Source organism: Rattus norvegicus, chromosome X, assembly GCF_036323735.1.
Source record: "Rattus norvegicus strain BN/NHsdMcwi chromosome X, GRCr8, whole genome shotgun sequence".
Taxonomy (NCBI): Eukaryota; Metazoa; Chordata; class Mammalia; order Rodentia; family Muridae; genus Rattus; species Rattus norvegicus.
In genome coordinates, this window is record NC_086039.1 from 153,314,092 (window position 1) to 153,336,064 (window position 21,973).

Genomic DNA, 21,973 nt, shown 5'->3' on the forward strand with positions numbered 1-21,973 from the left:
AGAAGGCAGCCCTGGTAACCAGGAGCCCAATAAGGCCAAATTCATTCACACCGACCTTCACCATCTTTTCTATAGGACAAGGCTGGCACTGCAGGAGTAGATGCGGCTGTCTCTGGAACAGGGAGGATCAGAGACAGACCTGTTATTTTCTAATGAGAGACAGAAAGGAAGTGGGTCTGAATGGGAGGGGAGAACAGGAAAAATTTGGAAGAGTAGAGGGAGGGAAAACTGTTATTAAGGTTGATTAAATGAGAAAAGAACCTCTTTTCAATAAAACAGGGAAAGATGTGGCTAATAATTTAATTTAAAAGAATATTTCTTCCTTCTATCCTTCCTTCCTCCCTCCTATTATCATTTACTTATTCTGAAATAATTTACTAAAGCCATAAAGTACATTTAAAGTTAGGAATGTAAAATAATACACTTAAGCTATCCATGACAGTCCTAAAGAACTGTTAAGTCTTCGAAGTAAACATAAGGCTCTGGACAGTATACAGCTCTTCCTTGAGAACTTGAGGAAGTAGTTATCATGGAGGTGGAAATATTTAGAGAATAATTATGACTGAGTGGTGGCAAAGGACACAACAGAATACTGCCTATAGAAGCCTGACACGATGAAGATAGAGTAATGAAGGGTGTTGTGATCCATACAGGTATGCATACCACAGTGGTTGAATTAGAGGTTTTAGAGGCTCAATTATAGAAGTAAACTCTAGGGAAATGAGTGCATTGCTGTGAAATGATGTGGAAGCTGTATAAGTAGTTTTTCTCTTTTTATTAAAAAAAAACTTATTTCGCAGATGGGATGCTCATGTTTTTAACAGTATCTGTCATTTAAATTATTTCAATAGCCATTCTTTTTTGGATGAAATCAAAGTCAACCAGTAGCCCTCACTGCCCTAGGCTGGAGCATGACATTCATCTTTTTCATTCATGCTTCCTCAGTCTCATAGGTACCCTGGCTTGCATCATTCCTGTAGTCTCAACTCATCTTAAGCACTTCATATGGAATAAGTAATTCAATCCTCACTACCAAGCAGAGACATTGGTAACTTGATCATGAGTAATTTACAGAGGAGAAAACTAAGGGGCATGCACATTAAGTAAGGTACTCCAGAGCTCCTACTAAGTGGGGGACTGTGGTGGGAATGTAAAAAAGAAGGAAAAGGAGAAAGAAGAGAAGGAAAAACTGAAAATATTAAAAATGGAGGTAAGAAAAGGAAAAATATACAAAATTTAAGAAACATGGTATTTTTTCTCCAGCAATATTACAGATGCCTGATTTCAAAGTATATCTTATTTTACTTTTTTATTATTAATTTTATTTTTTCAGTTCATCCATTGCCTCCATTCTTGTCCCTCTCCCACAGTTCCTCATTCCATTTTTCCTTCCTGCTGTCTCCAAAGGATGTTCCCCACCACAAACAGACCTCCCAGTGCCTGGGGCCTCAAGTCTCTCAAGAGTCAGGCACATCTTCTCCCATTGAGCCAGACCCTGCAGTCCTCTGCTATACATGTGTTAGGGGCTTGTATCAGCTCTTGGATGCTTCATGGTTGGTGGCTCAGTGTCTGAGAGATCCTGGGGGTCCAGGTTAGTTGAGACTGCTGGTCTTCCTATGGAGTAACCCTCCTCCTCCTCAGCTTCTTCCAGCCTTTCCCTAATTCAACCCCAAGGGTCCCGGACTTCAATTCATTGGTTGGGGCGTAAGTATCAGTATCTGTCTCAGTCAGCTGATTGTTGAGCCTCTCAGGACCATGTCTGTAAGTACATCATAGCATCTGTAATAGTGTCAGGCCTTGGAGTCTCCCCTTAAGTTAGATCCAAGTTGGGCAGGTCACTGGATCTCTTTTACCTTAGTCTCGTCCATTTTTTCCCTGAAGTTCTTTTAGACAAGAGCAATTTCTGGGTCAGAGTTTTTGACTGTGGGAGGGCAACCACATCTTTCCAGTTAATGACCAGTCTTTCTGCTAGAGGTGAACTCTACTTCCCTCTCCCCACTGTTGGGCATTTCATCTAAGCTCCCTTTGAGTCCTGAGAGTCTCTCACCTCCCAGGTCTCTGGAACTTCTTGAGGGCTCCCTCACCTCCCACCCACTGAGGTTACATATTTCCACTCATTAGGCTGGCCCTCAGGGCTTTTCTTCTATCTCCCCCATACCCAATCATGTTCCCCCTTTTCCACTTCCTGCTCCTCTCTCTTACCCAGATCCCTTCCTCCCTCTGCATCCTGTGATTATTTTCCTCTCCCAAGTAGGATTGAAGCATCTTCACTTGGGCCCTTCTGCTTGTTAACCTTCTTGAGTTTTATAGATTGTATCCTGGGTATTCTGTACTTTTTTTGGCTAATATTCACTTATTAGTGAGTACATACCATGCATGTTTTAAGACCAAGAATTGATAAATGGGGCCTCATGAAACTGAAAAATGAAAATAGACCCATATTTGTTACCTTGCTCAAAGCTCAGGTCCAAGTAGATCAAGGACCTCAACATAAAACCAGATACACTGAATCTAATAGAAGAGAAAGTGGGAAAGAGCCTTTAACTCACTGACACATGGGGAAAATTTCCTTAACAGAAATTCAATGGCTTATGTTCTAAAATAAAGAATTGATATATGGGACCTCATGAAGCTGGAAAGATTCTGTAAGGCAAAGGGCATAGTCAATAGGACAAATCAGCAACCTATGGTTCTGGAAAAAAATCAAGAGAGGGCTAATATCCAAAATATATAAAGAACTCAAGAGGCTAACCTCCAAAAACTAAACAACCCAATCAAAAAAAATAGGGTATAGAACTAAACTAAGAATTCATAACAGAGGAATCTTGAATGGCTGAGAAGAACTTAAAGAAATGTTCAAAGTCCTTAGTGATCAGAGAAATGCAAATCAAAATGACCCTGAGATTCTACCTTACACCAACCAAAATGGGTAAAATCAAAAACTCAGGTGACAACATATATTGGCAAGGATGTACAGAAAGAGAAACACTCCTCCATTGTTGGTGGGATTGCAAATGGTACAACCACTCTGGAAATCAATCTGGAGTTTCCTCAGAAAATTGGAAATAGACCTACCTAAAGACCCAACTATACCACTCTTGGGAATATACCCAAAAGATGACCCACCATACCACAGGGGCATGTGTTCCTCTATGTTCATAGTGGCCTTATTTGTAATAGCTATAAGGTGGAAACAACTCAGATATCCCACAAAGAATGGACACAGAGAATGTGATTCATTTATTCAATGGAATACTGTTCAGCTATTAAGAACAAGGACATCATGAGTTTTGCAGGCAAATGGATGGAACTAGAAAATACCATTCTGAGTGAGGTAACTCAGACCCAAAAGGACATACACGGTAGGTTCTCACTAAAAAGTATTTCTTCTAAACTGTGGATGTCTCCACTCAATATGCAAAAGACAGTGATTCCCTTTTGTTTTTTTGGTTTTTGGGGCTTCAGGGGCCTTTGGGGAGGCATTTGTTTGTTTTGTTTTGTTTTTCAGCTATGACAGAGCTCATCCATAGGACAGAACTACAGTCATGGATGCCTTTAATCTAACTCTTCCATTTGTATGTTGCTTAATCTTTTTGAAAATCCTCTAAGTTTCATTTTCTTCATCCATACCAAGTGTGTTTGTGTGTGTGTGTGTGTGTGTGTGTGTGTGATTTTTCAAGTTAATCAACTTATGAATCTGTAAACTTACAAAGACAAAGACAGTTAAAGAAAAGTTTGCTGAACATTTGCAAATTTAAAATTCCCATTTCTTATAGAGAATGTAAATCTTCACAAAAAGGAGAACAAACATATGCTAAGTAGAACCAAAAAAGCAACAATATCCTTGGATGAAGGTTGGCACAGGCAGATGACCTCTAGGACAGAGATAGCACTGGATCCCTTGGAATCTTTGCATTTTAAAATGCTAAATGAAATCAAAAGAAAAGTAACACATTATGGTGAGTAATGTGTGTATGAGTCAAGCATTTTCAGAACACAGCCATTTACACTATAATGGCAATGAAGACAAAGACCCTATGATTACAAATTCCCAAGATATTTACCATCTAGCTCTCTACGAGAAAAGTTAGCTGACACTCTAAAATCTGGATCCTATAAAATCCAGATCATGTTCTTGTTATACAGGTAGTTATTTAAAAAGAGCTTTACATGAGTCTGTATATATTCCTTGGCCTTGTTATGTACTGGCATATATGATATTTCTGTGAAAGAAATACTGAGATTCATGTCTGATTACTTTTTTATACTATTCAATAACAGTTATTATGTGAACAAAGTAAATTTTTTCCGGGATCATGATACATAAAGTTACAGTTATGTATTTATATACAGTGACGCTGGCATCAATTAAAAGTGTTTTCTTTATTTGTAAACCTTGTTTAAAATGCTATATCAAGATAAGCATTAAAATCAATATCAATAATATATAAAATCAATTATACAAAATTGTGGAATGACTTCATCCTCTTATTTGCTTTATGTTTCACTACATTCAGTGCTTGGAAGCAATTGATTGTTTTAGCATAAAGGCCAATTAATAAAAGTTTATAAGACAAATATGAAGACTGTGTGTTTTAATCTCCTATCATATATTTGTTTTGATTGACTTTAGAACCTGTGTTTAATTTCCTAAAGCTATACAAGTCTAAAGTTGCTCTGCATCTTTGTAATAAAATTCTTTTGAGGGAAAGGTAGAAATATTTGTTTAAAGTTAAGCTGAAGCAAACTGTTAGCAACTCATTTTTATGTATGTAAGAAAAGTGGTCTGGATAATTGAAATTAGCTGATAGTTTCAGAGACTCCAAATGATGGAGATTATTTTGAAGTATAATATTTCCTTCCATCTTTAGAAATTATGTCAAACCTGCTATAGGTTTTCTTTAAAACTTTGATACTATTATTGGCACCAATCATTGTATTAAGCAGTAATTGTGCCCTAAGGGGTTGAGAACACAAAGAAGAATGTTTTTCTCCCATTAAGTGGATGCAGACTTGTATAGTTTTAAAGTTCTGACTCTGTTATCCCATTTTCCATGGGCTCTTATGCTGTTAATTTTCACAACATATTGGACTTTCTCAGTGGCATGACCTCTACCTACAAATTCTCTTTATTGCCATCTGTAATTTGCTAAGGGATAGATCTGACGGTTACCAAGCCTACATCTGATAGAGGGATATATACAAAGAACTCAAGAAGTCTTAGACTCTAGAGAATCAAATAACCCTATTAAAAATGAGGTACAGAGCTAAACAAAGAATTCTCAGCTGAGGAATATCAAATGGCTGAGAATCACCTAAAAGAAATGTTCAACATCCTTAGTCATCAGGGAAATTTAAATCAAAACAACTCTTGAGATTCTACCTCACACTAGTCAGAATGGCTAAGATCAAAAACTTAGGTGACAGCAGATGCTGGCGAGGATGTGGAGAAAGAGGAACACCCCTCCATTGTTGGTGGGATTGCAGACTGGTACAACCATTCTGGAAATCAGTCTGGAGGTTCCTCAGAAAATTGGACATAGTACTACCTGAGGACCCAGCTATACCACTCCTGGGCATATACCCAAAAGATGCTCTAACATATAACAAAGATACATGCTCCACTATGTTCATAGCAGCCTTATTTAGAATAGCCAGATGCTGAAAAGAACACAGATGCCCTTCAACGGAGGAATGGATACAGAAAATGTGGTGCATCTACACAATGGAGTACTACTCAGCTATTAAAAGCAATGGCTTCATGAAATTCTTAGGCAATTGGGTAGAACTAGAAACTATTATCCTGAGTGAGGTAACCCAATCAAACAAGAGCACATGTGGTATGCACTCACTGATAAGTGGCTATTAGCCCAAAAGCTCAGAATACCCCAAATACAATTTACAGACAACATGAAGCTCAAAAACAAGGAAGACCGAAGTATGGCTTGTTCAGTCCTTCTTATAAAGGGCATCAAAATTCAGGAAGAAATATGGAGACAAAGTGTGGAGCAGAGACTGAAAGAAAGGCCATTCAGAGACTGCCCCACCTGGGGGATCTATCCCATATGCAATCACCAAACCCTGACACTATCGTGAATGCCAAGAGGTGTTTGGTGACAGGAACCTGATATAGCTGTCTTTTGAGGGACTCTGCCAGAGCCTAACAAATACAGAGGCAGCCAACCATTGGACTGAGAATGGGGTCCCCAATAGAGGAGTTAGAGAAAGGACTGAAGGAGTTGAAGGGGTTTGCAACATCATAGGAAGAAAAACAATATTAAGCAACCAGATCCACCGGACCACCAAAGAGTCCACATGGACAGACCGATTGCTCCAGCCATGTATGTGACAGAGGATGGCCTTGTTGGACATCAGTGGGAGGAGAGGCCCTTGGTCCTATGTGTGCTTGATGCTCCAGTGGAGGGGAATGCCAGGGCAGGTAGGCAGGATGGAGTGGGGTGTGAGGGAGAGCACCCACATAGAAGCAGGGGGAGGGGGGATAGAATAAGGTGTTCCCAGAGGGGAAACTGTTAAAGGGGTTAACATATGAAAGCAAATAAAGAAAATATCCAATAAAAGAAAAGAAAGAAAGAAAACATTTTAGAGAACTTTTGTCAAAATGCAGCAAGTTCTCTAGTGACAGAGGGACAAAAGACAATAAAATAGTACTGAGGAAGTAAATATCAGAAGGGTACAATGATATATATGTGGGAAACGTAATAAAACCTGTCATACTGAATGATAACTTGTTTTCCATGACTTTTCCTTTCTAGTGATTAATTTTTGTGACAATTTCATGTAATGTATATAGTACATTTAAGTTACTCTGATCGGTGCTCAACTCTCTTATTTTCCTTCTAAATATGGCATACCTTATATATGTCCTTTCTCCACTACATGTACTTGACCCACAAACATGCCTTATTTTTTTATTTCTGACCTAATGATTTTAACCCAGATCCTCTATGTAGTCACAGGTTTATAAGTTATTCCTTGGATTCTTGAAGACAATGAGTATCTGTCCCCTGCAATCCATTACTAGCCAATGCTTCAGAAGTGAAGATAGGTTCCAGAAGCCTCTCTCCAATCCACAATTAGCTTTTGACAGACCTATCTTGTACAGGCCCAGTGCAAACAACCAAGCCTGCTATGAGATCATGTGTGCAATAGCTGTGCAGTGTCTTGAAGATAGCATTTTACATCCATTCTCCCTCTCTTCTGGCTCTTAAAATACTTCTTTCTCTTCTGCAGTTTCATGTACCTTAGTGAGGGTAGCATAAACTATGGTGGGTCCCCTCCTCTGGGCAATTATCTTTCCAGCTCATGGTTTGTTTGGTTTAGTTTTTTTTTTTTCGCAAAGTTTATAGTACCAAACAAAAGTATTCACAGGCAGATCTCTTTCAATTTTAGAAGCCTTTTAACCATAAACTTTAAGCAGGATTAGTGACAGTCTTTAGCTGAGTTAATTGTAGTTTTCTAGAGTGATGATCACAGAAGTCAAACTTCTGGTGAAACGAGTACAATAAATAAACAGACTGAAAACTTGACTTTCAGATAAAGCACAGTATAGCCATATGGTTCTTTGCTTATTTTTTTAAGATAAATTATGCTGTGATCTTTTTCTTCTGTGTAGGGTGAGAACTGTCCTAATGAATGCATTACTCCGAGAAAGGCAATTTTATATTGACTTTCTTTGCAGTGATAGTGACAGAACCCAGAAACTTACTTGAGTTAACTGCCTTTGTCTTTGCTCTGTAGTCCTTGCATATTCTCCATACAGTACTGTGTATGACTCGATATATTTGTTACTTTTCTATTGCTGTAATAAAACATCATAACCAAGGAAAGTAACAGAAGCAAGGGTCTACTTGGACATTATGGTTCCAGAGGGATAAAACTCTTTCAACATCATGACAAGGAAGTGTGGCAGCAAGCAGGTATGCAGATATGAATGATGAGATAGAGCTCTTATCTCTAACCTTAAAGAGTGATCTGGTAATAGAACATGACCTTGGAACCGCAAAGTCTACCTCTGGGGACATACTTCCTCAAGCAAGGCCACAGCTCCTAAAACTACCAAAACAGCACCATCAACTTGGGACAAAGTTTTTTAAAGTGTCAAAGACCACAGGAGACATTCTCATTCAAACCATTTCTGAGCATTATTTTAATGCTTTTACATGCCAAATTTGTCAAGATCTGCATAGATATACCATGCTCCCCGAAAGAGTCATAAGTACAAGTCTAGATTTCTCAAAACTGTGAATGAATTTTGTAAAAGGTACTTTGAAATAAAATTTAAATCCTTTCAATAACATATTTCAAATAACTTCCTTGATCTCAAGAGCCTTCTAATAAAGTTTGATGAACACTTTTGTTGAACTAAGTTGAAACTTGCATATTTTAAAAGAAGTTATTTTTCACCAAGAAAGAAACTAGATATATTTATTAATGTTTGTCCTTTTACACAAAGCAAGATCATGTGTTTGGTTGAGCCAAGTCTCCTTTACTTTCTAAGAGGTGTCATTGCCTAACTAAGTGATGTTATACATTTGAATTTTACATATATGGGTCATTTGTTCTCATGTGGTTTACAGTTCCAAATAGGTAGACATTAACTTTGAATTATAATAAGGTGGCATTCTTTCTAAAGTTGTTGCAGCAGCCTTGGGTAGTAGGTACAACTAGAGCCACATAGAGAAGTTTAACTAATGTAATTTTAACAGTTTTTCTTATTTGTAAACATTAGTGATATATCCTTAGAAATAACAGATAACTCCCCCTGCCATATCATTTTAGTGATGTCTATATTATACGTTCTTCCTTACAGGAATCTCAGCATCTGACTCCAGGATTCACCTTACAAAGTAAGTGGGTTTTGTTTTTCCAATTCCTTTTTATGGCAGCCATCAATATCCTCACTTCCCTTACTTTTCCCCTCTGTTCTGCTTAATGTCATTAAGTCATAAAGGAATAATGGAAACAAAGGTATCATTGGGATTCACTGTTCTAGTTCCTATTTTTCATCTACTACTATAACAGAAGGGTATAAAATCATCTGGCAGGGCTGCATGTTTAGAAAGTAATTTCCTTGTGGATATTCATTTGAGAGTAGAAGCATGAATAGTAATTATTTGTGTCCTTTCTATTCAGAGTGGAGTGACCCAAGCAGCAGAGCTTCAACAAAGTCAGTACCACTCAAGTCGTGAGTATTTGGCCTCCCAGAGTACAGTGCTGAGCTGCCACTCCCTTGCTATTTTTCCTTTGAGACTATGAACCTTTACTCCTGTTTTTCAAGCTTGTAAGGGAGTAATCAAATTCTCATTCCCTTTGTACATGTCAGTTGCTTATATACCATAAGCTGAGCAGTTTATCAATAGGAGACATAGATGCCTAACAGTTCTAGATTCTAGAAAGGCAGAGGTAAAGTCAGAGCTGTCTGTTGAAATAGCCTCATTTTCACTCTAAGCTCATATTGTAGTAGTGGCAAGACCCTCTCTGAAGGAGCTCTTATAAAGACACAAATCCTATTAATGAAGGCTCTACTTTGTGACAGAATTAGCTCTTCAGTGTCCCACCTCCTAGTACTGTCACCTCCTGGGGAAGGATAGCAAATATATATCTTTAGTAGACACAATCATTTAAACTGAAGTGCCTCTGGTCAGCAAGTAAGAGTAAAAGTGAACGTGGGTCAGTAATCTGCTATCCAATGATGTTGACGTGGTCTAGGTCAATACCTGAAAAGTGCTGTGACTTCAGTGAAAACAGTCCAAACACCGGTTTCTCACATTTTGATGGTGTATTGAGCTTCACTTAACTTTAGTACAACTGGCTGTCTAGTTACTAGAAAGGACAAAGAATGGACAAGAACGTCAATGTGGCTTGCCAAGTCTCCACTGATGGTAGATCATCTGTCATCTGTTTGTTATAGACAAATAAGAACAGCTAGGGAGGCTGAGAAAAAGATGGCAGAGTATAAGAGTGAAGTTTAGAAGTCAGAGCCTTGCAATTCACTCTGCACTCTCTTCGTTTTTTATTAATGTCAACCAGAAGAGGAGTTATAGCTATTGTAGATTGTTTTAAATATCCATTTGCCCAAGAGTATATCAATGTATTTTTGTCATAACTTCTATCTTTCCTGATAATAAAAAATGAAAGTTGACTTTTCTGTGTAATAGTATATACTTGAAATTTTTGAAAATGAAATAATTTATGACACACAAGTGGTCTAATGATACACTTGAAGTGAATTGCTCACCTCTTGGAAGATCATGAATAATTGCATAAAACAATTGGGACTGTCTCCAAGTCAACCAAGACTCTGACATAGCCAATGGTGCTTCTACTCCATCTTCTTGATGCAGTGTAGTAATTAAATCTCAAATCCCTGACCTGAACACCAGTCTTTTTGTGGTGCTGTTATTGTTTGGATTTGATTTTTGCAGCTGACCTATACCTTGTAACTAAAAGCTAAAATTTAACACAAAAAAGTCTTTAGTTTTATAATACAAAACAAAACAAGGAAATGGAATAATAAAATCAGGTTTTGATGTAATGGCCACATTAATAGGCCTGCAGGAATCAAAATTGTCCCTGATACTATGCATTCCATGTTTTTCCATTAATCACATGAACTGTTCTTTTTGTGGTTCTGAATGAGCCATAGATCTTATTTGTTTATTGCCATTCCTAAATTACCATCTTCCTACTAAAAATAATAAGATACATAAACACGGTTTCAAGAATTCAATGCAAGTTTGCAAATAAGGAAGAATATGAAATTATACTTTTATTGCAAAATGATCTTATTCCTAAAGCATGTTTGCTATATTCCATTGTGAAATATGCTGCTTACCAAATAGGCTAGAGATTAAAATATCCCAGTAGTCTATATCTAACACAAAGAAATGTGTTAAAGGTGGCTTAGAGTTGGAGGCTGCTTTTCAGAGAATAGCATTTACTGCACAATATACTGTGCAGATGGTAAGACTAAAATTCTCTCTAATAAGTATTAACATGACTTGAGGGTACTATATTCATTTTATGATTGAGCCTCCTCCAAGTATTGTCCATCAGACTGTATTTGGAAACTTTCCTTATTATGGGAAGGTATTTGTTTAGTGCATGGGAGATGGGAGTTGTGATAAAATTGTTTTTGTTTTAGCTTTTCAAATTCTTATCAGTTAGACATTATTACTATTATTTTCTCATATTTTACCTAGGTATACTATTAAGCCAACTTCTAGGATTTTACATTTGACAGGGTAATCCTGAGGGTGATTAATCTATTCTGAGAATAGACTAAATGCAAAAGTTGGGAAGTTAGTTGGTCAGAAGTAACTCTCAAGTCAAGCAAGCTATGAGAAACACCCATTCAAGGCCAGCAAGTGTCTAAGGCATGTAACCTACTTCTTAGTACAGCAGAAGGAGCTTAGAGCCTTGGAAAACACAATCCCTTAATTGCTGAGATAGTCTATTTATTTTCCTCATCTTGATTTGCTTTCCCTGCCTGACAAGATACAGATCTTCCATTCAAGTATGGATTGTTTATAAGAACTGCACTCATGGCCACTGATCCAGTGATCTTTCTCATCTATGGGTCTGAGTCATGGCTTGCAACTACCTAGACTCACTATTTGTTCTTGACATTTGCTACTTTTTCCTTGAGCAAACCTAAACACTTAATTGGCCTTCTGGAGAATTAGGTATTTTCCTACTCACTTGCTATTCTTTGTTGACATATAGTGCTCCTACCTGCTCCAGTTGAACCTATATATTTTCATTAGACAAGAGAATCTGACTTTGAGAATTTACGAGTCTCTGTTCCACTGTAGTCATGGTATTTTGTGTGTGGGAGGGGCACTGGATATAGAAGATGTGAGTTTAAATCACAGCCTAATTTATTTTTATTTGGAAGTACGAAGAATCTATTAAAGGAAATTAAGAAACTTAAGAAAATATGTATAAACATATATACCCCCACAAAAGCTTCCTAGATTTCAAATATAAACATATATTTTAGTAATTAAATGTAACTATGTAAAAGTGTGTTAAACTTTAATCCTTAATAATTTTTAGAAAAATTGAAGACCCAGCAGTCAGCCACCCCCACTGCCAGTGTTCAGTGAGTCTGAATTATAATCATTAAAATACTCTGACTTAAATCTAAATCCAAAATGTCTAATCTCTTACAGAAATGGCTTTTGTTCTCCAAAAAGGAAAATGCATGAGTGTTAGATGTTCAATTTTTTTTCAGGAATATGAGTTTTATATGTTTGAACATGAATATCATGTACATTTTGTATATATCAATTACTAGATTCAGTCTCTCAGTGGACACACCAGGTATCATGTTACTTTATAGACTCTTAAGGAACATATTAAGGGCTAATAGAGGAGAAAACAAAATCTATATTTTCTTTGCATTGCCTCATCAAATTGATAATAATATATCATCAGGTACTTTCCACTGCAACATTCTTACTTGCTTCTCTTTGTCTCTTTATATTTGAATTTGGAGAGGCATTTAAAACAACAACAGATGAAATATATTCAGTTGCCCTGAAAAGAATCCTAGATGGCTTCCATGAACTTATAAATGTTCATTCAGTTAGCCTTTGAACTCAGTTATTCTGTGAGTACTGTTGAGAAGACAGCAACTCCAAATATCAAGTTCCTTTGTTAAACTTGGTTATTAGCATTTGGACTCTGCCCAACTGGAAACCATCCAGAATCGCTCTTATCCAAGCAACTCTGTGTTTTAAGGCATGCTATTGACAATGTCTGGAGAGTTTCCATACAGGCCCCAATATAAAGTCAGATATAATCATGATGCTTTTTCCCTGCCTTAAAACCAGTACCTTTACTTACACTGCTGACTATGTGTCTGAAACCATGAACTAGAGAACTGATGATAAGCAATGTGAAATCAGATTTGCTGTTCCCAGCTATACTTTCCATATGTGCAGTTAATATGTTTTTCCATGAGTAAATGCATGCATGTAGTTCTACATAGTAGGAAAGAGAGCTATGCCATTACATAAAGGGCAGAAACCTTAAGTGATGACCATTGTGTTTTGAGCACACCTGTTAGGATGATCTTGTCTGTCATCCTGAAGCTATAATAGAGTCTCTGTCCCCAAAACTTATGCAACCCACTTAGAAGATAAATTAACCACACACCCTTATCTCCAAAGGACATTTGGGCTACAGAGAACTATTTAAATAATGGTGTTGTTCAGCTAAGAAATTGTGAAGTTAGGGTAAAAGCCTGTGTGTTTAAATCTTCCTCATTTCCTGCAAGGCTTGGCTGTTATTTTACATTGTGATCCAATGGGTTCAGGAATTTGAGACAACTGTGCCTTTTGTCCAGGTTTGTTGGCACGTGCCTATAATCCCAGAACTTAGGGTGTCAGAGCAAGACAATAAAGTGTTTCAGGTTTGAGGCCAGCCTGGGCCAAATGAGACTCTTTCAAAAAGAAAAATTAAAGAAAAGAAAGGGAGAGGTAGGAGTATATAGCAGAGTGCATGCATGCATATTGGTTTTTGTTTCATGACACAAACTTTAAGGAGACTAGCTGAGCTGGTTGGTAGGAATGGGCCCCACAAGAAATTATACCCCTCTGCTTTGGAAGATACAAAACTGGATAAAATTGCTTTATTTAACTCAACTATCATCATCTCTAAACTTTCTCTAAATATTATGAAGATTTCATTACCATAGAGAATAGCAAGTTTATGAGAATGTGTCTTTCAGAATGCTATAACCGATAGAAAGAAAACATTATTTTTAGATGAATTTTCACCAATTTAACAACAAAAAATCCTCATATTCATTATAGCTATGACCATCTTCCTGCCAAAACTTTCATCATCAAAAATGTTTCCTTTGAGGATTTGATTTGAAATTTATGAACTGTTCTGCCTTATTGCACAGCAATAACCCAAATTCTCTAGCAATTTCAGATGTTCCTTCCTAAGTAGGTATTTGGTCTGCTGCTTGGATGTAATTTGGTAGCAAAATAGCTATGTTATGGCAGGAATAAAATGTTATCTTTTTAATCTGATTAATGCTTAATTAAAACATATGATTTGGTACTTGGAATTTAGCAATGCTAATAATAACTTTGATTTAATCCAACAATTTACTTCTCTGAAAAATCTGGTAACCTCAGTGTCTTTCAGTAGTCACAGACAGTCAGATTTTTGAACTAAAACAAAAACAAAACATTTTTTAAAATGCTAACACTTGCTTTTAACCTGTCTTGTATGCCTATGTCTCACATCTTGCCAACCTCTCCAAAGGACTTAATATATTTTTGGAAGTTCTCCACTGCATCAGGAACAGCCACCTGGGAGCAGAGAAAACAAAATTTGGCAGTCTGTTCAAGCTGTGAATTAAAGGTAATTCACAGTTTGAAATGAAGCAGCATGAGTTCCTTAAGAAGAGCAATCAGACATTAAGAGGATTTTATATTGAAGGTTGTATATTGGCTAATGTTTCGACAAGCAATATTGGCATTTGGAAGCTTCACATCAAGACATGCTGAAGCTGCTGTGGATTAATAGGTGCTGAGGCTGAGACCGGGGTAAACTGTAAAGGAAGCTAGAGGTTTTCGCTTTCACAGTCAGATATGAATGTAGTTGAAAGATCGTGTTTGATTTCTGTGGCGTTCTTCAAAGGTCCAACATTATCTTAGCCTTCAAATATTATACATAGATTTTGAGATGTCGATTTAATTAGAAAAGCACATGTTTTATTTCTGTCTCTGAGAAAAGTCAGGTACCTCTTCTACTTGACTTACATTCATTTATTTTCTTAGGGCTTTCTTACTTTCAACAAATATGTGTACAACACCTACTACATGGATCTCTGGGTCACATATTGTAACTCTGGCTGAATGCTGCCCATCTTTATTTCAAGGCGCTCACAGTCTCAGTAAAATTAGAAACCAATAACTCCACCAGTTTATACATATGGAGTATCTAATGTGTGCCTGGACATTCCATTCAGTCTTTCTATGTTCAGCAAGTCTGTAGTGTTGACCATTATGACCAAAGCAGAAACCAAAGTTCAGAGTCACTGAGTAAGTTACACAAAGCCACTCTTGCAAAGGTCAATGCTGGAACTGACTGCATGCGTGTACCCTTTTTACATTAAGACCTTACTTTGGCCACTTAGGAAGTAGCTATTTGAAGTCAGGATATTCCTTATCCAATAATTAGACCTAATCTCACTTTAGACCTATATGGTAATTAACAATTTAATTGAAATCAGGGATCTCCAAAGTGCTGTTGAGCTCAGTCTTCCATGCAATGTTTAGACTATGCATGCTAATATGGAAACTCAGGAAGCAGATACTTCTTCATCTCAGACACTGCAGACAGATTGTATCACAAAGATTGTAAAATGTCCCTACAGTGAGGCTAAAGGATCGATGCCTGCAAGGGACTTACATCATCATGAAAAATCCACATAAGATGGTTTTTTATGGCATGTGATGCAAACAAATTTCTCTCTGGAAATCTCCACTTTTCATATTAAAGTAAAACAAATATAGAACTAGTACATGGGACTGCTTTTATGAAATGTTTAACCATTGCCTTTCATTCCCAGAAACCTGTTCAATGATTGGGAAGTTGCTTTACATTCTCATAGTATACTTAAAAAAGGAATTCCCATCTGTCCTCAACCATATTTTAGAGTTTCCGTCACGGTTTTGAACTGTAACTAGGACTTTAGTACTGTATACTGTTAGTATATACAAAATTATTAAGATTCAAAATTTAAAATAATTTCAGATGCATAATTAAAAAGTGTTATGATAACGCATATATGCTTTGCACAGATGCACATACATTCTGTGTTCCAAAATGAGGGCCTTCTAATGCAGTCTGATCTAGTAGGATAAATGGGGATACATGCATGCTCTTTTCCATTTACTAGATCATAGAATATAGTCATCAGAAATGTTTTTCATATGATCTGTGACTGATAATTTTTTTTAAATCTAAACTTGCATTTATTTTAATTTTTTATTGTACTTCATCTATATAAAGCTAATAAACTCGATGCAACAGATTAAATTTCCTCCTGAGACAAATTACCATATACCAATCAGTCCTTAGTTATAATGTGAGTTATGTTTTTTTTTTTTTTATTAACTTGAGTATTTCTTATATACATTTCGAGTGTTATTCCCTTTCCCGGTTTCCGGGCAAACATCCCCCTCTCCCCTCCCCTTCCTTATGGGTGTTCCCCTCCCAACCCTCCCCCCATTGCCGCCCTCCCCCCATAGACTAGTTCACTGGGGGTTCAGTCTTAGCAGGACCCAGGGCTTCCCCTTCCACTGGTGCTCCTACTAGGATATTCATTGCTACCTATGGGGTCAGAGTCCAGGGTCAGTCCATGCATAGTCTTTAGGTAGTGGCTTAGTCCCTGGAAGCTCTGGTTGCTTGGTATTGTTGTACTTTTGGGGTCTCGAGCCCCTTCAAGCTCTTCCAGTTCATTCTCTGATTCCTTCAATAGAGGACCTATTCTCAGTTCAGTGGTTTGCTGCTGGCATTCGCCTCTGTATTTGCTGTATTCTGGCTGTGTCTCTCAGGAGCGATCTACATCTGGCTCCTGTCGGTCTGCACTTCTTTGCTTCATCCATCTTGTCTAATTGGGTGGCTGTATATGTATGGGCCACATGTGGGGCAGGCTCTGAATGGGTGTTCCTTCAGTCTCTGTTTTAATCTTTGCCTCTCCCTTCCCTGCCAAGGGTATTCTTTTTCCTCATTTAAAGAAGGAGTGAAGCATTCACATTTTGATCATCCGTCTTGAGTTTCGTTTGTTCTAGGGATCTAGGGTAATTCAAGCATTTGGGCTAATAGCCACTTATCAATGAGTGCATACCATGTATGTCTTTCTGTGATTGGGTTAGCTCACTCAGGATGATATTTTCCAGTTCCAACCATTTGCCTACGAATTTCATAAAGTCGTTGTTTTTGATAGCTGAGTAATATTCCATTGTGTAGATGTACCACATTTTCTGTATCCATTCCTCTGTTGAAGGGCATCTGGGTTCTTTCCATTTTCTGGCTATTATAAATAAGGCTGCGATGAACATAGTGGAGCACGTGTCTCTTTTATATGTTGAGGCATCTTTTGGGTATATGCCCAAGAGAGGTATAGCTGGATCCTCAGGCAGTTCAATGTCCAATTTTCTGAGGAACCTCCAGACTGATTTCCAGAATGGTTTTACCAGTCTGCAATCCCACCAACAATGGAGGAGTGTTCCTCTTTCTCCACATCCTCGCCAGCATCTGCTGTCACCTGAGTTTTTGATCTTAGCCAATCGCACTGGTGTGAGGTGAAATCTCAGGGTTGTTTTGATTTGCATTTCCCTTATGACTAAAGATGTTGAACATTTCTTTAGGTGTTTCTCAGCCATTCGGCATTCCTCAGCTGTGAATTCTTTGTTTAGCTCTGAACCCCATTTTTTAATAGGGTTATTTGTTTCCCTGCGGTCTAACTTCTTGAGTTCTTTGTATATTTTGGATATAAGGCCTCTATCTGTTGTAGGATTGGTAAAGATCTTTTCCCAATCTGTTGGTTGCCGTTTTGTCCTAACCACAGTGTCCTTTGCCTTACAGAAGCTTTGCAGTTTTATGAGATCCCATGTGTCAATTCTTCACCTTAGAGCATAAGCCATTGGTGTTTTGTTCAGGAAATTTTTTCCAGTGCCCATGTGTTCCAGATGTTTCCCTAGTTTTTCTTCTATTAGTTTGAGTGTGTTTGGTTTGATGTGGAGGTCCTTGATCCACTTGGACTTAAGCTTTGTACAGGGTGATAAGCATGGATCGATCTGCATTCTTCTACATGTTGCTCTCCAGTTGAACCAGCACCATTTGCTGAAAATGCTATCTTTTTTCCATTTGATGGTTTTGGCTCCTTTGTCAAAAATCAAGTGACCATAGGTGTGTGGGTTCATTTCTGGGTCTTCAATTCTATTCCATTGGTCTATCTGTCTGTCTCTGTACCAATACCATGCAGTTTTTATCACTATTGCTCTGTAATACTGCTTGAGTTCAGGGATAGTGATTCCCCCTGAAGTCCTTTTATTGTTGAGGATAGCTTTAGCTATCCTGGGTTTTTTGTTATTCCAGATGAATTTGCAAATTGTTCTGTCTAACTCTTTGAAGAATTGGATTGGTATTTTGATGGGGATTGCATTGAATCTGTAGATTGCTTTTGGTAAAATGGCCATTTTTACTATATTAATCCTGCCAATCCATGAGCATGGGAGATCTTTCCATCTTCTGAGGTCTTCTTCAATTTCTTTCCTCAGTGTCTTGAAGTTCTTATTGTACAGATCTTTTACTTGCTTGGTTAAAGTCACACCGAGGTACTTTATATTATTTGGGTCTATTATGAAGGGTGTCGTTTCCCTAATTTCTTTCTCGGCTTGTTTCTCTTTTGTATAGAGGAAGGCAACTGATTTATTTGAGTTAATTTTATACCCAGCCACTTTGCTGAAGTTGTTTATCAGCTTTAGTAGTTCTCTGGTGGAACTTTTGGGATCACTTAAATATACTATCATGTCATCTGCAAATAGTGATATTTTGACCTCTTCTTTTCCGATCTGTATCCCTTTGATCTCCTTTTGTTGTCTGATTGCTCTGGCTAGAACTTCAAGAACTATATTGAATAAGTAGGGAGAGAGTGGGCAGCCTTGTCTAGTCCCTGATTTTAGTGGGATTGCTTCAAGTTTCTCTCCATTTAGTTTAATGTTAGCAACTGGTTTGTTGTATATGGCTTTTACTATGTTTAGGTATGGGCCTTGAATTCCTATTCTTTCCAGGACTTTTATCATGAAGGGGTGTTGAATTTTGTCAAATGCTTTCTCAGCATCTAATGAAATGATCATGTGGTTCTGTTCTTTCAGTTTGTTTAAATAATGGATCACGTTGATGGTTTTCCGTATATTAAACCATCCCTGCATGCCTGGGATGAAGCCTACTTGATCATGGTGGATGATTGTTTTGATGTGCTCTTGAATTCGGTTTGCCAGAATTTTATTGAGTATTTTTGCGTCGATATTCATAAGGGAAATTGGTCTGAAGTTCTCTTTCTTTGTTGTGTCTTTGTGTGGTTTAGGTATAAGAGTAATTGTGGCTTCGTAGAAGGAATTCGGTAGTGCTCCATCTGTTTCAATTTTGTGGAATAGTTTGGATAATATTGGTATGAGGTCTTCTATGAAGGTTTGATAGAATTCTGCACTAAACCCATCTGGACCTGGGCTCTTTTTGGTTGGGGGACCTTTAATGACTGCTTCTATTTCCTTAGGAGTTATGGGGTTGTTTAACTGGTTTATCTGTTCCTGATTTAACTTCGATACCTGGTATCTGTCTAGGAAATTGTCCATTTCCTGAAGATTTTCAAATTTTGTTGAATATAGGTTTTATAGTAAGATCTGATGATTTTTTGAATTTCCTCTGAATCTGTAGTTATGTCTCCCTTTTCATTTCTGATTTTGTTAATTTGGACGCACTCTCTGTGTCCTCTCCTTAGTCTGGCTAAGGGTTTATCTATCTTGTTGATTTTCTCAAAGAACCAACTTTTGGTTCTGTTGATTCTTTCTATGGTCCTTTTTGTTTCTACTTGGTTGATTTCAGCTCTGAGTTTGATTATTTCCTGCCTTCTACTCCTCCTGGGTGTATTTGCTTCTTTTTGTTCTAGAGCTTTTAGGTGTGCTGTCAAGCTGCTGACATATGCTCTTTCCTGTTTCTTTCTGCAGGCACTCAGCGCTATGAGTTTTCCTCTTAGCACAGCTTTCATTGTGTTCCATAAGTTTGAGTATGTTGTATCTTCATTTTCATTAAATTCTAAAAAGTTTTTAATTTCTTTCTTAATTTCTTCCTTGACCAGGTTATCATTTAGTAGAGCATTGTTCAATTTCCACGTATATGTGGGCATTCTTCCCTTATTGTTATTGAAGACCAGTTTTAGGCCGTGGTGGTCCGATAGCACGCATGGGATTATTTCTATCTTTCTGTACCTTTTGAGGCCCGTTTTTTGACCAATTATATGGTCAGTTTTGGAGAAAGTACCATTAGGAGCTGAGAAGAAGGTATATCCTTTTGCTTTAGGATAGAATGTTCTATAAATATCCGTTAAGTCCATTTGGCTCATGACTTCTCTTAGTCTGTCGACATCACTGTTTAATTTCTGTTTCCATGATCTGTCCATTGATGAGAGTGGGGTGTTGAAATCTCCCACTATTATTGTGTGAGGTGCAATGTGTGTTTTGAGCTTTAGTAAGGTTTCTTTTACGTATGTAGGTGCCCTTGTATTTGGGGCATAGATATTTAGGATTGAGAGTTCATCTTGGTGGATTTTTCCTTTGATGAATATGAAGTGTCCTTCCTTATCTTTTTTGATGACTTTTAGTTGGAAATTGATTTTATTTGATATTAGAATGGCTACTCCAGCTTGCTTCTTCCGACCATTTGCTTGGAAAGTTGTTTTCCAGCCTTTCACTCTGAGGTAGTGTCTGTCTTTTTCTCTGAGGTGTGTTTCCTGTAGGCAGCAGAATGCAGGGTCCTCGTTGCGTATCCAGTTTGTTAATCTATGTCTTTTTATTGGGGAGTTGAGGCCATTGATGTTGAGAGATATTAAGGAATAGTGATTATTGCTTCCTGTTATATTCATATTTGGATGTGAGGTTATGTTTGTGTGCTTTCATTCTCTTTGTTTTGTTGCCAAGACGATTAGTTTCTTGCTTCTTCTAGGGTATAGCTTGCCTCCTTATGTTGGGCTTTACCATTTATTATCCTTTGTAGTGCTGGATTTGTAGAAAGATATTGTGTAAATTTGGTTTTGTCATGGAATATCTTGGTTTCTCCATCAATGTTAATTGAGAGTTTTGCTGGATACAGTAACCTGGGCTGGCATTTGTGTTCTCTTAGGGTCTGTATGACATCAGTCCAGGATCTTCTGGCCTTCATAGTTTCTGGCGAGAAGTCTGGTGTGATTCTGATAGGTCTCCCTTTATATGTTACTTGACCTTTTTCCCTTACTGCTTTTAATATTCTTTCTTTATTTTGTGCGTTTGGTGTTTTGACAATTATGTGACGGGAGGTGTTTCTTTTCTGGTCCAATCTATTTGGAGTTCTGTAGGCTTCTTGTATGTCTATGGGTATCTCTTTTTTTAGGTTAGGGAAGTTTTCTTCTATGATTTTGTTGAAGATATTTACTGGTCCTTTGAGCTGGGAGTCTTCACTCTCTTCTATACCTATTATCCTTAGGTTTGATCTTCTCATTGAGTCCTGGATTTCCTGTATGTTTTGGACCAGTAGCTTTTTCTGCTTTACATTATCTTTGACAGTTGAGTCAATGATTTCTATGGAATCTTCTGCTCCTGAGATTCTCTCTTCCATCTCTTGTATTCTGTTGGTGAAGCTTGTATCTACAGCTCCTTGTCTCTTCTTTTGGTTTTCTATATCCAGGGTTGTTTCCATGTGTTCTTTCTTGATTGCTTCTATTTCCGTTTTTAATTCCTTCAACTGTTTGATTGTGTTTTCCTGGAATTCTTTCAGGGATTTTTGCGATTCCTCTCTGTAGGCTTCTACTTGTTTATTAATGTTTTCCTGTGTTTCCCTAAGTGTGTTCATGTCTTTCTTGAAGTCCTCCAGCATCATGATCAAATATGATTTTGAAACTAGATCTTGCTTTTCTGGTGTGTTTGGATATTCCATGTTTGTTTTGGTGGGAGAATTGGGCTCCGATGATGGCATGTAGTCTTGGTTTCTGTTGCTTGGGTTCCTGCGCTTGCCTCTCGCCATCAGATTATCTCTAGTGTTACTTTGTTCTGCTATTTCTGACAGTGGCTAGACTGTCCTATAAGCCTGTGTGTCAGGAGTGCTGTAGACCTGTTTTCCTCTCTTTCAGTCAGTTATGGGGACAGAGTGTTCTGCTTTCGGGCGTGTA

At 37.6% G+C, this 21,973-nt stretch overlaps 1 protein-coding gene across 4 annotated transcripts in view; it reads left to right on the plus strand.

The window, feature by feature from the left end:
- Positions 1 to 21,973, plus strand: part of Aff2 (ALF transcription elongation factor 2) — a 504,502-nt gene that overhangs the window by 341,513 nt on the left and 141,016 nt on the right. For 2 of the 4 annotated variants that reach the window (XM_006229539.4, NM_001427288.1), the window contains exons 5-6: positions 8,831 to 8,867; positions 9,154 to 9,187. In XM_006229539.4, the coding sequence (XP_006229601.1) occupies positions 8,831 to 8,867; positions 9,154 to 9,187 (71 nt within the window). Of the gene's footprint in view, positions 1 to 8,830; positions 8,868 to 9,153; positions 9,206 to 21,973 lie in introns of all 4 variants that reach the window. The other 2 variants (XM_017602424.2, XM_006229538.3) reach the window with 1 other exon arrangement.